The 20,582-nt window shown below is 45.0% G+C and overlaps 1 protein-coding gene across 5 annotated transcripts in view; it reads right to left on the bottom strand.

Annotated features, from left to right (window-relative positions):
* Positions 1-20,582, bottom strand: part of GSS (glutathione synthetase) — a 651,892-nt gene that overhangs the window by 329,179 nt on the left and 302,131 nt on the right. For all 5 annotated transcript variants that reach the window (XM_085619008.1, XM_085619005.1, XM_085619007.1 and 2 more), the window contains one exon: positions 11,947-12,024. In XM_085619008.1, the coding sequence (XP_085475134.1) occupies positions 11,947-12,024 (78 nt within the window). The remainder of the gene's footprint in view (positions 1-11,946; positions 12,025-20,582) is intronic.

The raw sequence follows: 20,582 nt of genomic DNA, 5'->3' as shown, positions 1-20,582 counted from the left end.
TGAGACTTTGGAGGCTTCGACACCGGGCCCGAAGGTGGGGTGATAGAAGCTTTGGTCTTGGTTTTGCCCAGGCCGGCAGGCGAGGGAGTAACCTGAGTCTCTTTGGTTTTGGGCGCGGGGGTGGGAGGGGGCACAGTACTCACGACCCGCTGCGCCGGTGTGATGTCCTCCACGTCGGAGTCGTCGGCCTCGGAAGCGCTGACGACGTCTTCCTCCTGCTGGGTGTGTATTTGCCCCGAAGCTTCGGCGCCGTCTCCGAAGATGTCCGGTGGAGCTGCAGACGATGAGTGCGCCATGGTGCGTCGAGCTTTTCGATCCCGGATGGTTTTCTTCGATCGAAAAGACTTACAGGCGGGGCAGTCTCTGGCCTCGTGTTCTGGAGAGAGGCAAAGATTACACACCTGATGGAGGTCGGTGTGGGGAAATTTAGACCCACATTTTGGGCACTTTTTGAACGGAGTCCTTTCCATCGGCCGGGACCGGAGTCGAGGAGGGCCCGAAGGCCGGTGCCGATGTACGGGATGGAGAAAGTGCCGCTTCGAGAAATGAAGATGATGATGAAGAAACTCGAAGAAACGAGGATTTTCCGTCGAGGCTGGAACCGTAGAAGTTCGAAGCCGGAGCACGAAGTATCACATCCGAGCCCGATGGCGGAAAAAAACAATCTGAGGATGGAGCCGAAGCCCATGCGCAGTACGGACCGAAGGAGGAGTCACCAAACTCGTGACTTCCAAACATTGTCCAAGAAGAAAAACAAACTGCAAACATCCGGGCCCAACACCAGATGGCGATCTATGCTAAGTGTACAATCTGCAGCTCATATGCCTCGAACATATTTTTTCCTCTTCTGAAGTATGACGAAAGCAGGTGGTGGTCTTTTTGTACCTAACCTCCCAGTATGAGGATTTACAAAGAGAGTGTTTTATCCTTTATCTAGCTTGTCTTGTATGCTTTCAAGAATGGGCACTATTTGTTTTTTTCTGTGGCTCTGTAGTATTGTTTGTTGATTTTGACACGGAAGATGCGGAGGGTGTCGGAGAGCCTGTTTTACTTGTTGCCGCCTTATGCGTATTTGTTTATGGTGCCGACAACTTATGTGTCGGTTTCGACGCCGAAGCTTTTGAGGCAAAACCATGTTTTGTTTCCAAGATTTTTTTCAGCTCTCATGTTTTTTTTTTTCATCTCAGAGTCCTTGTTTAACTTCGGTTGCTCCAATAAATCTTGTTTCGGTGTATATGCCGTGTGAAGTTTTAACGCTTTAAATTTTTAGACGCTAGTCGAAGGCTTTCTAGGCGTAATGGTCTTGTGTTTGTGTGCCTATTGATGGAGACCTTCACAGCCCGAAGGCAGTGGGGCTCAGAAAGCCAGTCAGGGTGGTTTGGTAGGGTTTTGGGCAGCTTTCTCTTAGATACTCACGTGGCCTTGTATGGAGTCAGATTTGGAGTCCGAACTGTCCCCACTGCTAGTCAGCATTATCTGTACATCTGTTGGCGCCTCCGAGTCTTACGATTCTTGCCTTGGGTCTGGTGAATGGTCCCCGAAGATATCTGGAGCCCGTTGCAGCATAATTGTATGGGCCCAACGACGCTCCTTTCGTTGCCGAAGTGTTTGTTTTTTAGCAGAACAGCAAACACGCCTTACAGAAGGTTTCTTACTGCTCCGGTGACAAAAATAGGTTGCAGACTTTATGTACGTATTGTCTGAAATATTTTGTGTGGCAATTAGGGCAAAAGCCAAAGGGTGTGTTTTCCATCTCTTGTGGACGTAGTCCTGTAGAATGGAGGTGGAGTTGAAGAACGTGGGGTCGAGCTCAGGCGGGTGACATGAAGAGGTTGATATCATGAGTTGCTATCTTCCTGATCTGAGATTTTTCGGTCCCACGAAAAAAACGAAAGCCTATGAAGGTCTCGGTGGAGATTGAAGCTTCGGTCCCGAGCTGCTATAACTACATCCAAACCCTTTGGCGGAAAAAAACAATCTAACAAAGGAGTCGAAGCATGCGCAATACTCACTGAAGGAGGAGGCACTATACCTCGTGACTCGAAGACTTCTTCGAAGAAAAACAATTTGTAATTGTCTAAGCCCAACACTAGATGGCAGGATAATGCTAAGCATATGTATCTACGCAAACACATGCTACAAATAGATTGTTAATAAGGGTTTATGACCGTAGAACACCTTTTCACACTGGACAAAACCCATTATACATATCAGAAAAGTCTTTAACGCTACTTAAACTGTAAGGGGGCACTAAGAACAAGTTACATACGTTCGGTAATGCCTTATCTGGTAGAGACTATCCAGCCACATATTCCTTACCGTAGAATATCTACAGGCATAAGACTGGATCCGGAAGATTTTCGAGCAGTATCCCCAGCATGCCGGTAGGTAGAGTCGTTCAGCTCCACGTCAGCGTTGTCCGTGACAGAAATGATGTGAGCAGTACATATATAGGTGCTACTTGGCACTCTAACATAAGTTACTTTTGCAACTTTGCACACCAGAAGCGCGGAGCCACGATGCGAACTGACCACTGGTGTGACAAACTAAGGCCCTGTAAAGGATCAGTTAGGAATCTGAGGCTAGATAGAATCTCTACCAGATAAGGTGTTAATGATGGTAAGTAACTTGATCATCTGATAGAGGCTTTTAAAAGCAGATTCCTTTCCTTGTAAAAGATACCCAAGCAATATCTCCCCGGTGGTAGGACTTGCAAGCCAATCAAAAAATAAAGAACTGCAGGACCAAACGGGCTAGATGCCCGTCCCAACTGACCTGACTGTCCAGGCAGTAGTGCTTGGTAAACATGTACAGTGAATCCCACGTTGCTGCCTGACGGATGTCTAGGACTGGGGCGCAGTGTGCTAACAGAGTGGTCACAGTCTTAAATCTAGTGGAGTGAGCTTGTAAGCCTTGTAGGGACAGAAAGTTTTTATTGTCAGAAGCCTAAGAGGGCAGTTGTGTAGAGGCTCTATTGGTGCACACATGAGAAAATGAGAAATGTGAGGACCAGGATGAGGTCTCACTGAGGCATAATGAATGGCATAGGGGAAAACATATGCTGCAAGCCTTTAGAAAACCTAGTCACAACAGGTGACATAAAGATAGAAGGTTTTGTCCAGCAACCACATAAATGCTGAGATGACAGAGAGGTAGCCTTTACCTGAGCCCAGAGCTGAGCCCTGCAGGGACAAAGCAAACAAGTGAACCTTGGATAGAGACGCAGAAAGGGGGTCAACGCTGGGGGAAGCACACCAAGAGACAAACTTGTCCCCATGACAGGCGTATACCGACTTGGTGGAGGGACACCTGGCTACGAGAATAACATTACAGACTTCAGGAAAAAGACTGAAAGCTGTGAACTGTTGTCCATCAATCTCTACCCATGAAGGTGGAGGGTGCGTGAGTTCAGGTGCAGGACCCTCCCCTCTTGCTGTGACAGAAGATCCACCCAAAGAGGCAGCATGACTGTAGGACCAATGGTCATGCTTAGCAGCACAAAATACCAGATACTCCGTGTCCAGTCAGGAGCCACATGAATGACCTGAGCCCGATCGTTCCTGATCTTTTTGAGAGCTTTTGAGCAAAAGTGGTATTGGCGGATAGGTGAACAGGAGGCGGGAGCTCCACTCGAAAAAAAAGCGCCTCTGAGTGAGAGTCACCTTGGAAACTCTAGCATGCAAAACTGATGACATTGAGCATTCTTAGGGGTGGCACCCAGATCTAACAAAGGCTCTCCCCACTGCTGAAAGAGATCTTGCACCCCCTCCGAATGGAGACGCCATTCGTGATCCGCTAGGCATCTGCAACTTAGTTTGTCCGCTCTGTGTTCAGCAAGCCCGCCAGGTGTTGAACCACCAGTGAAATGCCCCGACGTTCTAACCATGACCAGAGACGCAGGACCACTTGACAAAGGTCCATGACCCTGTTTGTTCTAGTACCACATGGGAGTGGAGTTGTCAGTCAAGACCTTCACCTGCCTTCTCTTGATCAAAGGATGAAAGGCTTATAATGCCAAAGAATCACCCAGAGCTACACCATGTTGATGTGGAGGCCGGACTCCACCGAAGACCAGAGTTCTCTGACCTCCATCTCTCCCAGATAGCCGTCCCAACTAACAAGGGGAGCATCTGTCACCACTGTGATCTCTGGATGGGAAGGGAGAGAGGTCTGCTGCTAACTCAATTGCGGTTCATCAGTCATCACTGCAGTTCTTTTGCAGTTCCCTTCAATATCTTGACCAGAAAGGAGAGACTCACCTGATGCTGTTGACCACTGGGACTTCAGGTGCCACTGCAGGAGCCCGCTTATGCCAGAGGGCATGCGTTACCTGCAGGGTGCAATATGCCACGAGTCCATCACACTGCAATCCAAGATAGAGGCTGAAATACCAGAATCATAGCCAGAATATTCCATACTCGCAGCTTTGAAGGATAGTCCAGAAACTGCAACGTGTCCAGAAGGGCTCCAATGAAAGGGAGCGTCTGAGAAGGAGTCAGGTGTGACTTTGGCACGTTGATAATGAACTTCAGCGAGTGTTGGAGATCAGCTGTAGTCTGGAGAAGGGCGACGACTGGGACCCCTGCCCTCTACAGTGGAACTGCAATTACCACCATCACCTTCATGAACACACGACAGGTGCTGGTAAGGCCAAAGGAGAGCACGGCAAACAAAGTGCTTGTGGCTCACCACGAATCACAGGTAAGATCTGTGGGCTGGCAGGACAGGTATGTGAAAATCTCTGGGGTTCAGGGCAGACAGGACCCGAGCTAACATGAGCATTTTGAATTTCTCATTCTACAGGAGAGGGCACATGTCTAGCATAGAATTGAGGTCTCTGTACTTCCTGACGTAGCAGAGTGAGGTGGTTCTCAGCTGTTCCATGGATGGTGGCATGGACGGCGGGGATTCTGTGAATGGGAGGGTGTAACCCCCCTGCTGGACAATTTGAAGCACCCATTTGTTTGTTATGGCCTGCCATCGGGCAGGTAGTGCCTTTCCCTGCCACAGACCAGTTGTCTATGAAGGTAATAGGGCAAACTAAAGGGGTTTTGAGGCTGTGGCTGTCAGGGATGGTGGCGGACTAAGTAGATTGCTTTCCTTGGGTCCTACGGGGCATGTGGGAACCACCTTCGTGGCCTCAAAAGGACTAAGGAGCTTCTTGGCTGTGGTGCCTGGGTGGAATAGGAGACAGTTGGTAGCCCTTATTTTAGCCACGAAGGGTGCGAAAGGGATAATGGGCCTAGTGCAGGGCACGGCTGTGGAGAGTCACAATGGACTGGGTGATACCCTAAAAGCACTCAGGGCTGAGTCTGCCTTCTCACCAAAAAGGTGGGTGCCATCGAAGGGCATGTGTATAAAGTATGGTTGGACATTCCTCGAAAAGCCAGTGGACCTCAACTAGGCATGGCAACGGAGTGCCACTGATGATGCAATCGCTCCACCCAGTGAGTCGGTCGTATCCAGTCTGAAGTGTATGGTGAACTTTGCCAATCTGTATGGGTATACCATCCCAAGAGGCATGTGGTGTTCACCGACCGCAGTGCGAGGATGGCAGAAGAGAACCTTCTCTTGCTGAAGGTGTCCAGCCTCTTAGATTCCTTATCTGATCGAGTGGTAGGGAACGCGCCAGGGTTAATTTTGGACTTGAAGATCTAGACAACCTTACTTTCTGGGTTGGGGTGCTAGGTCAGGAAAGCTGGGTCCCCAAGAGCGGGGCGATATCGGCAGGCAATCATCCTGTGCACAGCAGAAGCCCTGGTGCAGGGCTTGGCTCATGCCCTGAGCAGGGCATCCGTGAGGGCTTCGTTAGAAGGGAGGCTGAAGCACCTCTGTTCTGCCACTGAGTGTAGCGCAAGGTCCAGATCCTCAACTTCCCTCCTGAACACCAGGGCAAACGAAACCCTCTACCTCTGTAGCCACCCTAGTAGGACAAACTAAGCTAGTATCTGGGGATAGGTCCCAACCACTGGCATCTATCCACCTGTTCCTCTTACCAGTTACACATGGGATCTTCTAAGGGGCTAGGATAACCATAAGGATCCTCATATCCTACCAGATCGTATTACCCACAGAGAAAAATGTAGGCCCTGGTTTCGACTCGGAAGGTCGTGTTCCCAGCCAGCACCAAAGTCAACATCGGGTGAGGTTGATCCAGCTTCGTATTGGAGTCAGGTATAACAATAGGGTCAACTCAGAACGGCACCACTGAACAGGCCCTGGGAAAAGCTATGGCCTCTCGACTGGAGCCGATACGGGAGAGGATCCAAAGGACCCGACTGGTGCTGAGGGCGAATCCGCCCGCTGGGATTCAGTGGGAGCACCTGCCGAACCTGTGGGCTGGAAGGCGATCCCGAGGGGCAGACCGCCCAAATATGAGGTGCTTGGACTCGTAGAACTCTTTCAACTGGGCAGGGTGCTTTAGCCTTGGGAAATTCTGTGCGGTGCAGGGCAGATCTATACTCAGGCTCCGTGGCTGACGGTGGGAGCAGGGCCTAGACCTGTGGCAACGTTCCCACCCCACTTCCTTAGATATGGATTGGTGCAGCAAAGTCGAAGAGCGTTTTGACTTCTTAATATTTCTTTGATTCCTTATTGGACTTACCCTACAACTTTGAGCATGATGGTGAGCACCAGGAACAGCTGTGCGAATGGGCCTGGGACCTGGAGCGTAGGAGTAGACTGCTATTGGGTGACCAGGAGCGTAGGAGTAGACTGCTATTTAGTGACCAAGAGCTTCCAGGAGCACTCCAGAACTGCTTTGTAATTCATGGTGTGACAGTCAGGGCAGTCATGGCCTGGCTCCAGGCACCAGAGGCAAACCAAGTAGGATCTGTCACAGACATCTACCTGTAACAGAAGCCACCGGGTTTAAACTCCACAGGTTTTTAGATGACATCCCTATAAGCACACTGGGAGTGAAAACTCAAAAGTGTTCGACAAAACATCAGATAAATTGTCAATAAATTGTACTGAGGTAGCTCTCCAGATCGGAAACAATGGCAAGGAAAGAAATTATGTCAGAGTGCTGAGCTAGAGTCTATATAGGCACCGCGCACGACACCGACATATAGCGGATCGACACCACCTACTAGCATGCAGAGGTAGAGCTCAAGATTTTACAGATCCAGTCTAATGCCTGGGGAATATTCTAAGGTAAGGAATCTGCAGCTAGAAGTCTCTATCAGATAATCATGGACAACAGCTCTAGTGAAGAGGCCATCACTCCTCGTAAAAGCCACCATATGGTAATGCTAGACAAAAATATGCAGCAATGACCTAGTGAGATCTCAGTAAATATCAGCCTCATGGGCACACCTGAAAAGGGCCACAGAAGAGCTAGAGCTTTCGTAGAATGTGTAAAAATGCCAACTAGGGTTTTTATCTTAGCCAAGGCGTAGTAGCCTTTAAGCAAAGAGTGACCAAATGTGAAACACATCTTTGGACACTGTTCATTATTCTTCATCCCAGCAAAAGAAACAAAAAAGTGGTGTTCCACCTAAGCTGATCTCGTCTGATTGATGTAACAAACAGCACTAATAGTGTCAAGTCTGTGTATGTAACTACTTTCAATCCTTGGAAGGATGGTAAGGGACAAAAAAAGAAGGAAGAGGGATAGAATGTCCTATGTGAAAAGCAGAAACCATCTGGGGCAAGCAGAAGGGGCAAGTAGATGGGGCAAACTTGTCCAGGTAAAATAAAGGAGTCTGGACCATCAGGGCCAACATTTCACCGGACAGAAAAAATCATAGAGGTTTAGTCATTAGATGCACAACAGGTCAAACCAACCGTCACTGCAAAGGCAGTTCAGAGAGTTGAAAAACAAACAGAGCAGAAAAACAATGGCTCAAATGAGGGGTTCCACAAGGAGAGTCAAAACCACATTTACCTGCTAGTGTGAGAACAACAAATGGCATGTATGGAAATATATGCAGCAAACCTTTCAAGATAGAAGCCACGAGGGGCAATGGAAATGAAGCCTTACTAGGAAGACACCCAATGTAGCTAAGTACTATTTTACATCAGAGGCTGTCAAAGCCTTTTGAGCAGAGGAAAGCACAAACCACAGATCGCTTGACTGACTGCCGCCTGACACCAAGAAATAAACTCGCCTAGGTGCTCAGTATCAACATATTCAGTAGTCAGTTTTTAGGCAGTCAAAATGACATCCACCAACACTGGAGAGAAACCAAAAGCCTCTCTTTGCATTGATAAAACTCCACGCACGGAGACAAAGCATCCAAAGAATGAGGTGGATGAGAATGCACCGCAGCTTTGTCCAGACGAAGAGGAGGAGAAATAGTGAGTTTTTACAGACCGGTCTACCAAATCCTCCTCCTCCAGTAAAGGTCAATGAGAACCAGTTTGAAGCGCCCTCGTGCATTTTGTGCACAGACCATGAGCTAAACAGTATCAGAGGAAAAGAGTAAAGTAGGCCCATTATAAGTGAAGTCAAAGGAGTTCCCAGGAGAAGCAAGTAGTGGGACGTGCAAGGAGCAGAAAAGAGAACATTTCCTGTTTAGTACCATGGCAAAGAGGTTAATGCACAGCGGTGCCAGCTGGGAAAGGACCATGCTCGCCACACATTGGGGTGGAGTTTTCATTAGTGATCTTCCAGGTTCAAACGACTAAAGGCTCCGCCCTCACATTCAAAGCGGTTCCCACATGACCTGCCAGCTGAAAGAGAGCAGAGTACATTGACATACATACACACACAAACACACCCTTCCAGAACAGGCTCCAGGAGGCCACTCAACCTTGTTTCAGTGGTGGTGGACAGCGGCAATGTTATCGAGAGGATGCTACATTAGTGATCTGCTACGGAGGAGAACCGAAGTGGCGACGCACCATGAGACTGGAAGTATATGTTCACCAGTTGAGATTTGGAAGGACTGAGCTTAAGATTTTCACCACCTCTGAGCATAGAGCTTCCCTGATGCCGGAACTATTGTCGTCCAAGCCATCACAACAGGGACCTCTCTCCCCACTGGGCATGCACCATTGGGAGGATTCAGGATGCCATCACGCCCGGAAGGAAGACACATTTCACTGCTGCCCTTTCTGAAGACAAACGGGGCCTAGAGTTGAAAGGGGAGCTCTTAAAGGGTCAAAATGTCTTTTGAAATGCCTCAATCCAAGACCAACTGGCAGACAGAACTGGGAGCTCTGGCTGAAGGTTCTTCAACACCAGTATGAGCTCCAAAGAAGATGTGTAAGTAGCCAGCATCTGATAACGGCTGCGCTGACTCTCAAAATGATCTCACGAGTGAGACTGTTTCCTAGCACAGGAAAAAGAGGGCCTAAGATGTTTTTTGTGCTATTTATAAGGTGACGCTTTAGAAGGCTGCTCTCTCTCTAGACTTACTTAAGGGAGGGGGAAGGGACAGATTTGGGGCACCATTAAGGGTCGGGGCAGGAATACCAGCATCTTCACTACATGCAGGGAAGCTCCTGAATCACGTGGCGAGGGATCCTGATGATGACACATCCACCACATGTACTTGTCTTCAGAGTCGGAGAGGGGCATCTGTTCATGGCAATGCTAAGTGTTTAAACTCCTACCTACACCTTCGGGGGTGACATATGAACGAGTCTGACGAAAAGGGGTCATCAAAATTTAGACAAATTCCTTGGAAACTGAAGGAGAGCTCCGGACTTGTTTATGTGTAGCGTGGAAAAACAGAAACTGATGCCACTGCACCAGTGCTGTTGTATGTGGTCTAGAGTTGTCACTTCCTGTGAGGCAGGAGCCACGACAAAACTTGCAGAACAGCAGAGAAGTACTGAGTGATATTGCTAGGACCCAATCTGTGGCTTTTGCATATTCATGAGGTAAGAAATTTGCAGAAGAGTGACTGATCAGAATCGCCTGCTTTGACAGTAAATGTACATTTTACCAGTGTTACTGCTAGTCAATTTACAACGAGCTTTCGGAAACCAAAGGATGCGCGCTGCTGGCTGAAACTAAACTCTAAATACACGGGCCTATCATTAGCTGGACGAAGCAAGGAGGCATGTGTTGCCTCAATTCTGGTCACTACTTGTCAAGTGAAAAGTGGAAAAAACTGAGACTTAGCCCACAAATTCAAGAAGTGCTGCACTGCGAATTATCACAATTAAAAATGCTGACAGGAATTTCTCCATTTATCAAACATGAAGAAGTTGCATTTGGTACCTCTAGACTACCTACAATTATCTCAGCCACTCCAGCGCGTAGTTTCATGGTGAGAGCAAAATAAAGAAAGTCGCCTCAGAATAGGGCACTGATTCTACAAGAGACTATTATTCTATCAACTTTTAATAAATAAATATATCCGTGGGATTGTCTACAGTTTAATTAAAGTACAACTCGGTTCGTATGGCCCAGGCACAATACTGTGGTAAGAGGATAAATCGGCTCCATAAATTCCACAAAAATTTGACAAAAATGGGTAGATGCGCATTTTTGAAGGTGTGACGTTCGTTGAAAATGAGCAGTTAACACAATTTACTAAGATTTACGGGTTCATGTACCACACTATAAGCATTGAAAAATCTCAGGGTGTTGGCATGCATCTAAAACAAATTTCTTTAAATAAATAAATCAGTAAATAAAAACACACACACAATATATATATATATATATATATATATATATATATATATATATATATATATATATATATATATATATATATATATATATATATATATATATATAACTACTGGCGGTCGCCAGTAGATAGTTATAGTTAGAACCGTGTTTCCATAGGAAATCTGAAAATTCTATTTTGAATAACTTTGGCGCCGGTTGACGAATCCTCGCGAAATTTTCAAAACTAATGGGGCGCTCCGCTCAGCTCCTACCCTGAAAGTCTCGGGGTGATTCATCAAGCGGGGGCTGAGAAAAAAGGGGGGTCCCAAAACGCGCTTTCCCCATGCATTTTCCCATAGGACCTTTAGTCGAAGGTACAGCCCGAACGGCTGAACAGAATTACTTGAAATTTGGCAAAGAGGTAGTCCTCACGTCAGGCATGTGCCTTTTGCATATATGGTGTCAATCTGTTCAATAGTTCCTGAGAAAATTGCATTTAAAAGTACATAAATATCTATAGTCGCGCACCGTGCGCTCACCGTGCGCGACATGTCAGTCAACATTCGAATCGGTCGAAATCAGGAAGTGTCGGCTGCCATTTTGTGTGTTTGGTGTGTGACAGTGAAAAAGAAAGGTGGAGAACGTGAAAAGGGGGCAGGGTAGAGAGTTCCTGACCCCCTAGACTTTGTCAGGGGGTCCCTGAAGAGAAAAACCTTAAAAAAAAAAAAAAACATTTTAAACGAGCCATTCCATATGACAGGATACAGTCAATCTATAACTATATACATAGGTAGCTTATTGTAAAATAAATATATAAAAAATATAATAATACATACATAACTTAGCATTTAAAAAACCTTACAAATTCACTTAAAAAGCCATAGGTTTCACACATGTTATAGTTAGCTGGACATTTAAAAAAACCAATAAAATTCCCCCGTTATAGTTAGTTCAGATAACTATAACTCGTTCGACCGCCACTCTATCACAAGGATGATGTCATCAGTGATGCCACTGACCATGTCATGAGTGATGTAATATGTGACGTCATGAGCAGTGGATTGTGGGCGCGCGAGTTATAGTTATCTGAACTAACTATAACGGGGGAATTTCATTGTTTTTTTACGAGTGAAATGTCCAGCTAACTATAACATGTGTGAAACCTATGGTTTTTTAAGTGAATATATATATATATATATATATATATATATATATATATATATATATATATATATATTCTGTTGAACAAGAGCCCCTAAACAACAAAGGAAGAGCGTACAGTACTGTAACTTTGTTCTACCTTTAGATATGTCTAAGGAACGTAGTATTGTATAAAATATATAACTGTAGCATCACTGTACATGTATACTTACATGAAAAGCCTCCTCTCCTCATCCAATGATGCTCTGTCAAACACGTCATTCAGCTTCCGTCGGATAACACGGATTTTTCTTAGAAAGAAAAAGACACACTTATTAACTTATTCATGCGACCTTCACCTCGCACAGCACGATATTACTCATTTTTCTGTTGCATACTGAATTTCTTAGCAGGTCAACAGACAAACCTGACAAATAAAATGTGGATGCACAGTAAAAAATACAGAGTTGGAAACCAAGCACCTAAACCTAATGAGAGCACTGACTAGCGCACTGAAAGTGGATGTGGAAGTTACAGACAAAGCCTAACGGCCCCTGAAGAAAGAATTATTGTAGACCGGACGTACTTCAGTACTTAGTTAATATACATAAAGTCACAACAGATAGAGAAAACCATACAGGTTTTAGGCATCAGATGCACTCATACTTGCTAAGTTGAATTAATAATGCAATTGCAAGGGAATGGTCTGGCAGGCTGAAATGGTAGAAGCGGATGTATGAGGCAGTTCGTGCTTTTGTTCTTTTTACCCAACATCCTGGGGATTCTAAAGGTATCCACAGTTTGTAGATTTCCCTTGAGTAAACCGAGAAAATAGCCAAAATTGAACTATATTTTGTTTTTGGGAAAACATAGGAAAAAAGTGCTGTGCAAGAAAGCTAATTTTGTTTTCTAAAAATGCCACCAACAAATAGTTGGGGTGGTGCTTGTCGTTGTGAGCAAACGGAACAGCCTATGTTTCCTTACAGCGACGTGGATCGTCTACATTTTTTTAGACCGAATGGTCACTTACCATACATACCTTTACAACGAAATTCGTTGTAAAGGCATGCGTGGTAAATGACCATGCGTTCTAAAAAAAAATGCGCAGTAATGACTTTGCGTTGTACAACGCATGCATGGTAATGCATGCGTTGTAATGGTATTGCGAAGTAAAAAAGTCGTTGTAACAGCTGTTTACCGATCGAAGCTGGCCCCTGTTCTTCAGTGAGTCTTTTATTTGAATAGGAGGAAGGAATGTGTTTTTTTACCGAAAAGTGCATTCCCGGATGTTGTATTGTGAAAGTGTTAGCGTGGCCTGGTTTCACTTCCGGTGAGAGAGTAGAAGAGTCAGTTTCGATCTAAAGGAGTTCTGTTGTTGGACGGGGCCGGCGCGACACGTCATCAGAAAACACAGCTAATGGAAAGCGTCCTCCCCGAAGTGTGGAGCAGTGCCATGAGAGGTCGACGAGTGTGCGTCCCACCACAGTTTGACCGTACTGTGCTGTTCTAGGTTATGGGAGGCAGAAGCGGCATCCATCGCAGGTCCTCTTGTACACTAAAAAAGGACCAAACAATGCTTTCCTTTCTTTTCTTCTTCTGCTGCAGCATCTGTTCTTCCTCCTCTACTGCAAGTGGATCAACTTCGGCAAAACTAGAAGCCATAGTTGTATTAAAAATAAACAAACACAAAAAAAAGTTATATCAATATAAAGAGAAGCAAGAAACAGGTCTTCTCTCTATCAAGGACAAAAAGTAAGGGAAAAATCAGAAGGATGGATCCTCCCTCTTTCACAATGAAATTGATTTCAACCAATCAGATTCCTTTTTTCTTTTGCTGACATGAAGTCGCATAGGGTACACGCAATCGTCATGCACCCTTCGTGCACTAGCGAAAATCATTTATATAATTATACACTATAAATAAAAATTTCTATAAACTTTTAATAATTATATTAGCAAAACTGTTGAGTCTAATATCATATTCAAACTTTCTACAGTCACTTTTTCAACTTTAAAAGTACGCCAAAGTCTCGAGTTCGTCTCGATCTCAGCGCGATCACGGAACGACCCCGGAAATACGCGTGGGGAGATGTTGCGCACATTAAGCGGCTACACCGCACATTTTGTAACTTTACTTTTGTCTAAATTATATTGAAAATAATACTTTAAAAATACTTTTACTAATAAATTTAGAAAAACACTTAAAGGAAAACTTTTATTTATAATTAATTTAAAGATATTTCATACTTTACAAATTACGCCAAAGTCGCAACCCTAGCGCGACTTTTCAAAATGGCTACCGGAATGCGCGCAGCCATCGTGTAGGATGCGTGAAGGGTGCGCGACTTCTGTATAAAGAATGAATATAGTTTTCCTAACTAAAAATTATTCACAGTTTTTTAATATATATATATGTAAAGAAAATTAAAAAAGACATAGGATTGAGGTACATTAGACTTACAAATTTTAATTAAAAAAACCTTTGAAATTCACTGAAAAACCATAGGTTTCAGGCACATTATAGCTAGAAATGAGCATTTAAAAAACCATCGAAATTCACACAAAAAAACAATAGGTTTCAGGCACATTATAGTTAGAAATTAGCATTTAAAAAACCATAGAAATTCACTGAAAAAACCATAGGTTTCAGGAACGTTATAGTTAGTTGGCCATTTCACTCGTACAAACCATAGAAATTCCGGTGTTATAGTTAGGTCAGCTAACTATAACTCGCGCCCTCGCAATGCACTGCTGATGATGTCACATATTACATCATTCATGACATCTCAAATGACATCACTGATGACATCATCCACGTGAAAATCTGATGCACCTCCTCACCCCTGAATATAACCTTTGATACACCCACTCTAAAATACAGACTACCATTTTCGAAAAAAAAGACACATCAATACCAGTTACTAAATACGCGCTGACTGATTCCTAGGTCTACACACGCATCCACTCATTCACCCATACAGTCACTCATCAATACAACACTATCATATGCACTCATACACCTATACAGACACTCACACACTGCCACATATCCAGAGTTACTCACACACCTAGTCAGTCTAGTCAGACTTATTCATACAGATACTACCACATAATTACTCTCTTATAGAATCACTGATACAAATAAACACTCATCCATGCAGCCACTCTCATAATTACTGACTCTCACGTATAGTTATTTATATACACCATCACTCACACATACTGCATTTTACATATGTACTTACTTGCACATGTACCACTGAGACATCCATTCACTCACCAACACACCCATACACACTCACCCACCCATACAACTGTTTCCACATGCACTCTTGAACCCATACACCTAGTGAATCAACCACTCACACATCTATGCACAGTCACATACCTCCCAACCACCCACACACACACTCAGGCAGCCATACAAATACTTAGACAACCAATAAATAACCCATATAGACACTCCTGCAGCCACTCACCAACCCATGCAGCAGCTTACACAACAACAGACTGACTGATACAGACTATCACACAGTTTAGTCACTAACTCATGCATTCAGAAAGACACATTTAATCACTCACTTATACAGTCAGTCATGTACCTACAAAATCCTCCATACAGACACTTATACACCCACTCATTCTTCAATACAGCTTGGCATATATATAAAACAAATTTAAACTTTACGGAAACACACAGTCACTGGATGATGTCATCAGTGATGTCATTTGAGATGTCATCAGTGATGCCGTCAGTGATGTCACTGACCATGTCATGAATGATGTAATATGTGACGTCATCACCAATGCATTGCGGGGGTGAGAGTTATAGTTAGCTGAACTAACTAGAACACCTGAATTTCTATGGTTTTGTACAAGTGAAATGTCCAAATAACTATAACGTTCCTGAAACCTGTTTTTTTTCAGTGAATTTCTATGGTTTTTTAAATGCTAATTTCTAACTATAACGTGCCTGAAACCTATGTTTTTTTAGTGAATATATATATATATATATATATATATATATATATATATATATATATATATATATATATATATATATATTCATTCATTTAAAAAAAAACTGTTTCAGGGATGTTATAGTTAACAAATAGAATTAGGAAAACCTTGAAAATTCACTGAAAAAAACAAAGGTTTACAGGGACGTTGTAGTTAGGGTCAAATTTCACCTGTACAAAACTCAAGAAATTAAGCAGTTATAGTTAACTGAGCTAACTATAACTTACGACCCCCGCAATGGACAGCTAATGACATCACATATTACATTGCTCATGACAAGGTCAGTGACATCACTGATGGCATCTCAAACCACATTGGGGACCGCGGGGGGAACCTTAAGGACCCCGCGGCCCCTGCCGGCCCCCTGCCTCCTGCAGGAGATGGCCCTCGGGAGGTGATGGTCCCCGGGGCCATTCATGCCTCCATGAGGGGAGGTGGTTTAATGTATGTGAGCACGCCCACATACATTAAAAGCAGTGCCCCAGGGAGATGGTGGTCCCCGGGGCTTTTATGAAACCACAGCAGGGGGGCCTGTGTGCCCTCCTCTTTTTTCTAATTCCTCATGGCCATGGGGCCTGGCCCAGCCCAGGGCTAAATGTTACAGAAGCACTGGAGCCAGTGCGACTTCCACCAAAACATTTAAAAAAAAATGAATGATATCTGTGGAACCGCATTCCCACCTCCCCCAAGGGCCCTAGGGGTCCAGGTATTCCCACCCTGGGGCAAATATATTTGTACATACCAAGCTAAAGAGGATCTGCAAATCCAACAGATCAAATAGTTTGATCTGATTGACTGCCACTACATCAATAAAGATGTGGCAGCAGCCACCTTAGGACTCAGGGACCCCATCCCCTGGGGCCGATTAAAAAAAAAAAAAAAATAGGGAGGGGGCATGCAGCAACCCTTCCTGAGCCACTGTTGAGCCCTGGGGACCCCAGTCCCTGGGGCTGTTTGATTGCTGGGCAGGGGGTGTTGGGCTGCCCTCTACGTGCCACAGATGCGCCGCAGGAATTCCATCCCCTGAGGCCCGATCTAAGCAGCGTCCAAGGCACCCCATCACCTGAAACACTGCTGTTTTCTCCCCGGGAGAGTGCGGGCATACAATCCCCGCAATCTCCAGGGCAGAAACACATATTTTCTCCAATGCATCCTCCATGCAGGAGCCACTCATTCATTTTTCACTGCTCCAGAGGAGGAGTGCCCCATAATGCCCTGTGAAGGCTTTACTTGTATATTTATGGAGCCCGGTGATGACCCTAGTAGGGGCAAGAGCACCACCAAGCATTTTGGTGTTGTGGGGGGCCAAAGGGAGTGCAGCAGTCCCCACCAACATTAAAAATAACACAAAGTCTCCTGGGTCATTAAATTCATAACCCAAGGAAAGCTTACCATATTTAAGTGCTCAAAGCTGGAGCTTTGTGCTCTTTAAGAAAAGTTCTGGGCACTCTTATAGTTGTTTTATGGTTGCATTTTGCAATTTGGAAGATGTTAAAAGACAGACTCCAAAACATGTTCTTTTTTAAATATAAATTAATTACTAACTTTTATTAAAAACTGCAATGTATGAATTAAATAAACATACATTTTGATTATAATCATTGGTGATTTTTTTGCCAACAAGAATAGCTCTGCTTTATATATGTTGATATGCTAATCCCTTGATAAAACCAACTGGCCCACTTTTTATATTTTGGTGTTCGACCTTTTGACAAAGTCAGTTGTCAGTCTTACTTAAAAATACAGCCGTGGGTGCCAGTGGGGTGTGTTGCACTCTGGTTCCCCGGACCGGTCGTTTACTTCCACTCCCTCGCGTGAGGACATCCCTTCACCTCTCTCGGAGTCCCTTTAACTGGCGGCGTTTTTCCGTTTGGCTCGCGCTTTATCAGGCACGCTAATTACTGCCACGCCGAGTACCTTCGTGGATAACCCGATGTTGCCCTTGCAATCTCTCTTTATCGACATATAAATCCCTGCTCTCCCAGTCTTACCTGGGATCGAAATCTAATTATTACGCCGTTGAAATCTCACTGTTGAAAGTTCTGTTACTGACTTCGAGTCCTCAATATCCCTAACAGATTCTACTTAAGTAAACGCACTGACCCCCGTTTTTTCGAGGCCAGAGCGGTTCCGCCTGTGTCTTCATTTTGACTTATTTGCCACGCCTATAGCTTTCACAGGTCCCAGCAAAAAACCTAAACTATTTCCTTGTTTGCCCTGAGGAAGGTGGCACCAACATTTCGGTGCGTTCACCGAAATGCGCGTCAGCGCTTCCATGAGGTCCACCCAAGCCCTAATTCCTTAAATTCGAACATGTACTATTTAGCACAGTATTGAATGTTCATTTGCTTTCGTCCATATATTGATTACTGTGGCTGCTTGGACCTCCAGTTGGTCATTTAGATTTTTATGTGTAGATGTATGATGTTTGTTTTTATGGTGTGATATGATACCGGTATAAGTTTGTCAGCTTGTGTGCGTTTGATTGTGACTGGGTCCTACTCATATTTGTGTATTGTTATTTGATGTTATTTTTACTAATAAGCCAATGTATTGAATTTATTCCTCTGAAATTGACTAAAGTGAAAAATAAAACACGAATGAATCCTTCTTTGGCTATGTGCTGAAAGTTTTTGAAACTTTTGCTTGTAGGTCTAGTTTAAGTGTTAGTATACCAATGAGATGATACACTGAAACATATAGGTAGAGTACCTTCTTCTCTCTTTGCACTCTGGCAAACCCCCTAAGCGCACGCCCAAAGGCCTTGTACAGCGCAGGTTTGGGCGCAGGACCTATCCGTCTTCGCCCAGACCCTGCACTCACGCCGTGCACGAAAATGAACTCACTTTACGTAAAAAAAACCAATAGAAATTCTCTGAAAAAAAACATAGGTTAACGTGACATTATAGTTTGGAAATGGGATAATATGTTCCTTTACATAAAAAAAAACGTAGAAACTGACTCAAAAAAAAGCTTAAGGTTAATATTTCTGCTGCTCCGCCGCTCCTGTGTGTGCCTTCTATATACCAACTTGATGGCTGAGGTTAGTGGCCGGAGCCCTAGCAGATCCATTTCCAATTCAGCGGGGGACATGGTAGGGGTTCCCTCTGTCCCCACTAACGCGCCCCTGTCTATGTGGGTCAGGATCGACACTCAGGTGAGTAGCTTTGAATGGAGTGTGGGCTGTCTATTAGGATCGCCCTCTATGCAAACAACGTCCTGTTCTTTCTTACCGACCCCAAGACCTCTGGGCCACGGATCATGCACATTTTTGGTGATACTATGAACGAATCGAAATCCATAGTGTTCACCGTGAGTGGCTCTACACAAGTCGTAAATTAGGCGTCGGGGCTAATGCTGGCCAAGGGCAGATTTAAATATTTGGGGGTTTATGTGTCCCTCTCGTGGTCCTGGAACCTGGAGCCGGCTATGCCCCGAATGAAGGAGGAGGTGAAGGTCTGGTCATTCCTGTCGCTATTGTGGACTGGCAGGTCGCCCATTTTTAAAATGGTCTCCCTACCCCGACTGCTGAACCAGTTACAGACTTATCCATATGCCGTACCGCAGTCCTGGTTTTGCAAGATCAATGGTGTTCTCAGTGGGTTACTACTGGGGTTGTGGGGGTCTCCGTAACACCCTAAGTAAATGTTTCCAATCCAGCTTCTGTGGATGTATCGCCGGGGAGGACAGGCGCTCCTATTATTCTGCATCGCACCTACTGATTATCACGACTGGTGGTACGACCTCCAGAATGATTAAACATACTTGGTGGAGAAGTGGGCGATGGGAGACACTCCCCTGCTCGCTTATCTGTATGGGGGTGATAGGCGCCCTGCCCCCAGCAACCCAGATGGTCTTAAATCTAATGAAGCACCCCCTTAGTTTGATGGGATGGTGGCGGAGACTGGTCGAGCGGACCACTCTATTAAGCGGACCACTCTAGCAGGGATGCATGCTGTGGCAGGTGGCCTAGCTGGAGGACTTTTGAAAGTAGGACACTATTGGGATCTCCTGTATGGGGGACGTGATGCGTGGTACGGTCCTGAAATCGTTCCAGGAGATGTAAACAGAATATCAATTACATTGAAGCCAATTTCATCTGCATCTGCAAGCCTGCCATGAGCTTACCCCCATATCACGAACCTGCCCAGCTCTTCCCGAATTCAAGCCACTGGAGGGTAAACGTCTTCTGGGTGAGCACAAAATAGCAACAATATATCAGTCCCTCATCTCTAAAATCCCAGACACACTACACGTTCTCAGAGAGGTAGATATTGGAACACTAGAAAACGATGACTGAACTGAGGCTTTAGGGGCACCCAAGAGGCAGCTATATCTGCCAAACACCGACTAATAAAACTCAAATATCTCCACAGAGCATACTACAAAAGACACCACCTGTGGTGTTTGGGGGTGATAGCCTACCAGGAGTGTTCTTTGCTGCTACACAGAGGAGGGTACATTCCTACATACAGTGTGGCCTGCTCAATACTGGACAGGTCGTAGCCTGATGTCTTGCCTGAGACAGGTCCTCTCCTGGCTAATCGCACTAGACCCGAAATTGATCCTCCTACAAGTCATGGATGGTCCTGGAAAGGGAACAGATACAGAAACTCTAGCATCTGGATCTGACCTTGGCAAAAAGGGATATAGCCAGGGCATGGAAGGCCGAGGTCCCCCCGTCCCAGGCAGTGTTGAAAAAAGGGATGGACCATTGTATGGGACTGGAAGTTGTGGTGTACCAGGCATGGGGATGTCCACAGAAACACCCTAAAACTTGGCACAAATGGGCAAAATGCAGGAGAATTTTATTAGAGGCTGATCGCTCCTCAAAATCATATATTGATTC

The sequence above is a fragment of the Triturus cristatus genome, chromosome 7, assembly GCF_964204655.1.
Source record: "Triturus cristatus chromosome 7, aTriCri1.1, whole genome shotgun sequence".
NCBI classification, from domain to species: Eukaryota; Metazoa; Chordata; class Amphibia; order Caudata; family Salamandridae; genus Triturus; species Triturus cristatus.
The sequence above is the reverse complement of the archived record's forward strand: the minus strand, read 5'-3'. Positions and strand labels throughout refer to the sequence as shown.